At 39.3% G+C, this 4015-nt stretch overlaps 1 protein-coding gene across 1 annotated transcript; it reads left to right on the top strand.

Annotated features, from left to right (window-relative positions):
* Positions 1-574: 574 nt before the first annotated feature.
* On the top strand, positions 575-2446 carry LOC124371581. Its single transcript, XM_046829931.1, has 2 exons — positions 575-1497; positions 2355-2446. Exon 1 carries the CDS (start codon positions 580-582, stop codon positions 1099-1101), a length of 522 nt encoding a protein of 173 aa, XP_046685887.1. The 5' UTR covers positions 575-579; the 3' UTR covers positions 1102-1497; positions 2355-2446.
* Positions 2447-4015: the final 1569 nt, after the last annotated feature.

The raw sequence follows: 4015 nt of genomic DNA, 5'->3' as shown, positions 1-4015 counted from the left end.
ATGGAAATTAGTCTTGCCTAAGGATGTAAGACAGTTCGCTTTGCAAGAGTGCCATGACGAAGCTACAGCGGGCCATTTGGGTATTTTAAAGACTTTCCGTAGAATGCAAACAAAATATTATTGGCCTAAGATGAGGTACGACGTTGCTCGTTACGTTTCTAAGTGTCAGACCTGCCATCAAGTGAAACAGGAAAAAGAAGAAACCAGGGGGGATGTTGGGCGAGAGAAGGAGGAGTCGACGCGCCGTGGCAAATGATTGCTGCCGATCTTATGGGACCGTTTCCTCGGTCTCTGAAAGGATTTAAGTATCTTTTAGTAATTATTGACACCTTCACGAAGTACGCCATCCTGAGACCATTGAGAACTGCCACTTCTAGTGTGGTAGCTAAGTACATGGAGGAGGATGTTTTTATGGTATATGGTGTTCCAAAATATTGTATTTTCGATAATGGATTCCGAGTTTATTGGGAATCCCATGAGGACTCTAATAGCTAATTACAAGGTAAAAGCTCTTTTTAATGCTAGTCGACACCCCACAGGCCAACCCCACCGAAAGGATAAACCAGGACAATTGGCAACATGCTCCGATCATATGTGGGCACCAACCATCGAAATTGGGACGGTCATGTGGCTCAACTAGGATTTGCTTTAAGAACGGCTACTCATGAATCCACGGGGTTTTCGCCAGCCTATCTGAACTTTGGCAGGGAGCTATCAGCAACTGGAGATGGATTCGATATTCTTCGCTGCGAGGATTTGCCTGCAGTAGAAGACACAAACCAGTATTGTGAGAAGCTCAAGGGTCTGCGGGAACTTTATCAGGTAGTATCGAGGAGATTGGAAGAATCCCATCAACGTGGAGCACATCGGTATAACCTTAGACGAAGAGCAGTGGAATTTAGGGTGAGGGACCTGGTCTTGAAGCGAAATTTCGCTCAGTCAGATGCGGCAAACTTTTTCTCTGCCAAGCTAACACCAAGGTATGTTGGTCCTTACGTAGTGGCTGCAAGGCTATCTCCAACAGTGTATGCCTTAGAAGACCAGCAAGGTAAACGCATTGGAAATTGGCATGTCTCGGATTTGAAGAGCTATCAGACCTAGTAAGAAAATGTGGGACATTTTCTTCGGGAAGAGGGGTATTTGTAACGATTCGCAATCATAGGCCTTATCTGCACTCGGAAACGGGACTGATCACCCCGTTTAGAATTAATCAGTTGCGGTGCGCGCCCGTAATTGTCCGACACCGTAAGGTAATGATTAGCGAAAATGGTCAGATATTGCCGCTCTCCACTTAACGGCGAATCTAAAAATCCGTAGATTGACCCAGTAGCCAAGCTTGACCTAGATGGCGCTATTATCAGCCGTGATGTACGCAACAGTCGTTAACGAGCAAGGACCACGTTGTGAAGAAAAGTTGAAGTTCGAGGATCATCGTTTGCCACCCTCAGGTCTTCTCGTCGTCTTGTAATTATTTCGAGGATTTTCTTGGACTCTGAGGTAAGAACAGTGCAATATATAAATTCTGCTACATCTAAGGAATCAATTATCCCGAGAGTTATCTTGCAATCAACCGATTAACATGATGTCAAACTTCATTACATTCAGGACTAAGGCCGGCTGGTATAGGAAAATTAATTATGTTCAATCTTATATATTACAAATTTAGAGATTTCAAATCATTGTTACCATGTAAACTATGTTTATTAATCGTAATGTTTATCCTATAAGAATGGTCCTTTTCAAATTACTTAACACTGAACCAATTTGTTTGATGTGTAACCTATCAATACTTGTTACTTGTTAAAAGTTATTTTACTATTTATTCAAGCTATTTCTAGTTTCTACTATTTATATAAAGTACAATCATATTATTTACAAATGATTGTCTCCCTGCATGTATATTGAATCTTGGATACTTGTTATAAAATATGTTTATCTCAAAACCCTGCCATTACTTGGTGTACGTTGATATGTACGATAACTGAGTAGCTTAATATGATTTATTCTTGTTTGAAATTAAAATCACCATTCAATTCACTCACTTCTCAAGGTGTTGTGGCCTACTCAATTGGGCTCAAACTATTAACTGGCTTGAGAATGGCATTCAACGTATTACTAGTAATAGTCAATTTTATTATTATTAACTTGACTTATATTATGTATATAAACCTGTTTTCACAATGTTCAATATATTACTATTCACGTTTAAGTGTCCTTGGCACTGTGCTTTAAAGCCTTACCAATGTAGTACCTGCATTATTTCTGGCAAACAAATTATGTTATTACTGAATTCAGGATTAATTGTTGTCCTTAAATGGTATAGTTTAATTAGGAATGAGGAATTAATGTTTAAGGGTTCTGGTCGACGACACAAGTTTGGCTGTGACGTGTTCCCTTGCATCCCGGTCGGCCGGCATCGTCTCTTCACACCTGGATGGCCTTGACATGCCACTATCGCCCAGGACGGACGTTATCAGACTTCAACCGATAAGTCTAACTCTTAATCATAACTTTCGACCGTATCGGTGACCACTATTCCTTTGTGTGGGACACAGAAACAGACTCAGTATTTTGCCACTTCCAGAGTGAAGTTATATGAACTAAGCTGAATAGTATATTGGCTGTTTCCATAGTCTATAATATTGTCATTTTAAACATGTATTAATAATTGTTCTATTTATTCTCTGTTAAGATATATGTGTCCTATTTATTATTTTTCGGTGGCCACCGCTAATTATCTATGTATTGGCTAGATTTATTTTGCTCGAGCAAACTAGTACATCCTATCATTTAACATAGTTAGAGCCTATTTGTTTGAAAAGTATATTTATTTATAGCTTCATTGTTAGGGTATAGCTCTTTTTTTTTGCTTGAGCGAACTGTTCTCATTAATTTAGCAAGGTTTACTTTTATTTTGCATGAACAATAGATATATATTGTGTTTATGTTATTAGGGCATGAACCCTGACGCATGTGATTTTCTTTTGTTTGTATTTATTGAGTGGCTTTTACTTCCTATTGCCTTGGCATTAAATTAAACTCAAATTATCAAAACAGGTGCCTCATTGATTAATCCTCTCTGCTCGTTCAGTTACCAGAATTGTGTTGACTTGCACCACAGATTGTAGATATTAACATTCGATCATTTTAATCCAAGCAATCGATATTATTAATAATCTGTCAATGTCAATGAAGAGCTGAGACTAGTTGTGTACTGGGTAGTTTAACTTTAGTATTGATTATAAGTTATTCAGTAGGTAGGGTCCATGGGGTCGACCTAGACCTGATCTTAGTAATACTGTGTAAAGTCCGGCCTTACCCTCCCGACCCAACAGCGGACTGAGAATAATATTCCTGTACTTCTCTAACTCAAAGGACATTTCATCTTCTTCCGGCGTCAGGGATAGTTTCCTCATTCTCCCCCTGTGTGTGTATCTTGCAAATGAGGTGGCGCCCTAAAGACCATTCCAGTATAAGTGCTAGACCCTCTAGGACCACCGACCCCGACCCATCTCTGAGCTAGCCACCATATTGTTTCCTGGGTGAGGTAACAGCAGGGGTTCATTTTATTAACAGATAGCCTAATGAATTAATAAAACCTTTGACGCTCAAGGCGTTAAAGACTCGTTTAAAACGCTGTTTAGCGTCAAATGCATTTTAAAATGTAAAAGAGTTTCTGGAGTATGACTGGGAGACCACACAATAACAAGACTGACTCTCGAACGAAGTGGGAATTATTGGCGATGGATGAACGTGGATTGAGTGATCAAATGTATGTCTGAATGAGAGCTCGATGTGGTATGTATGTCCAAATTTTAACATATTTGACGTTAATAAAAAACATAAAATAAAAACACTCTGTCCCTATCTACTATTGAAGCTTCACTAACGCTCAGCCAACTCCCGATGTGGAGGGGGGTTTTAGTCACTCGTTAACGTTGTAATACAAAGTCAATATGGAACCAGCATGAATCGCACTAATTATAGTTGCAAAATTTAAAACCCCTAAAAGTGA

Source organism: Homalodisca vitripennis, unplaced genomic scaffold, assembly GCF_021130785.1.
Source record: "Homalodisca vitripennis isolate AUS2020 unplaced genomic scaffold, UT_GWSS_2.1 ScUCBcl_1651;HRSCAF=5543, whole genome shotgun sequence".
Taxonomy (NCBI): Eukaryota; Metazoa; Arthropoda; class Insecta; order Hemiptera; family Cicadellidae; genus Homalodisca; species Homalodisca vitripennis.
The sequence above is the reverse complement of the archived record's forward strand: the minus strand, read 5'-3'. Positions and strand labels throughout refer to the sequence as shown.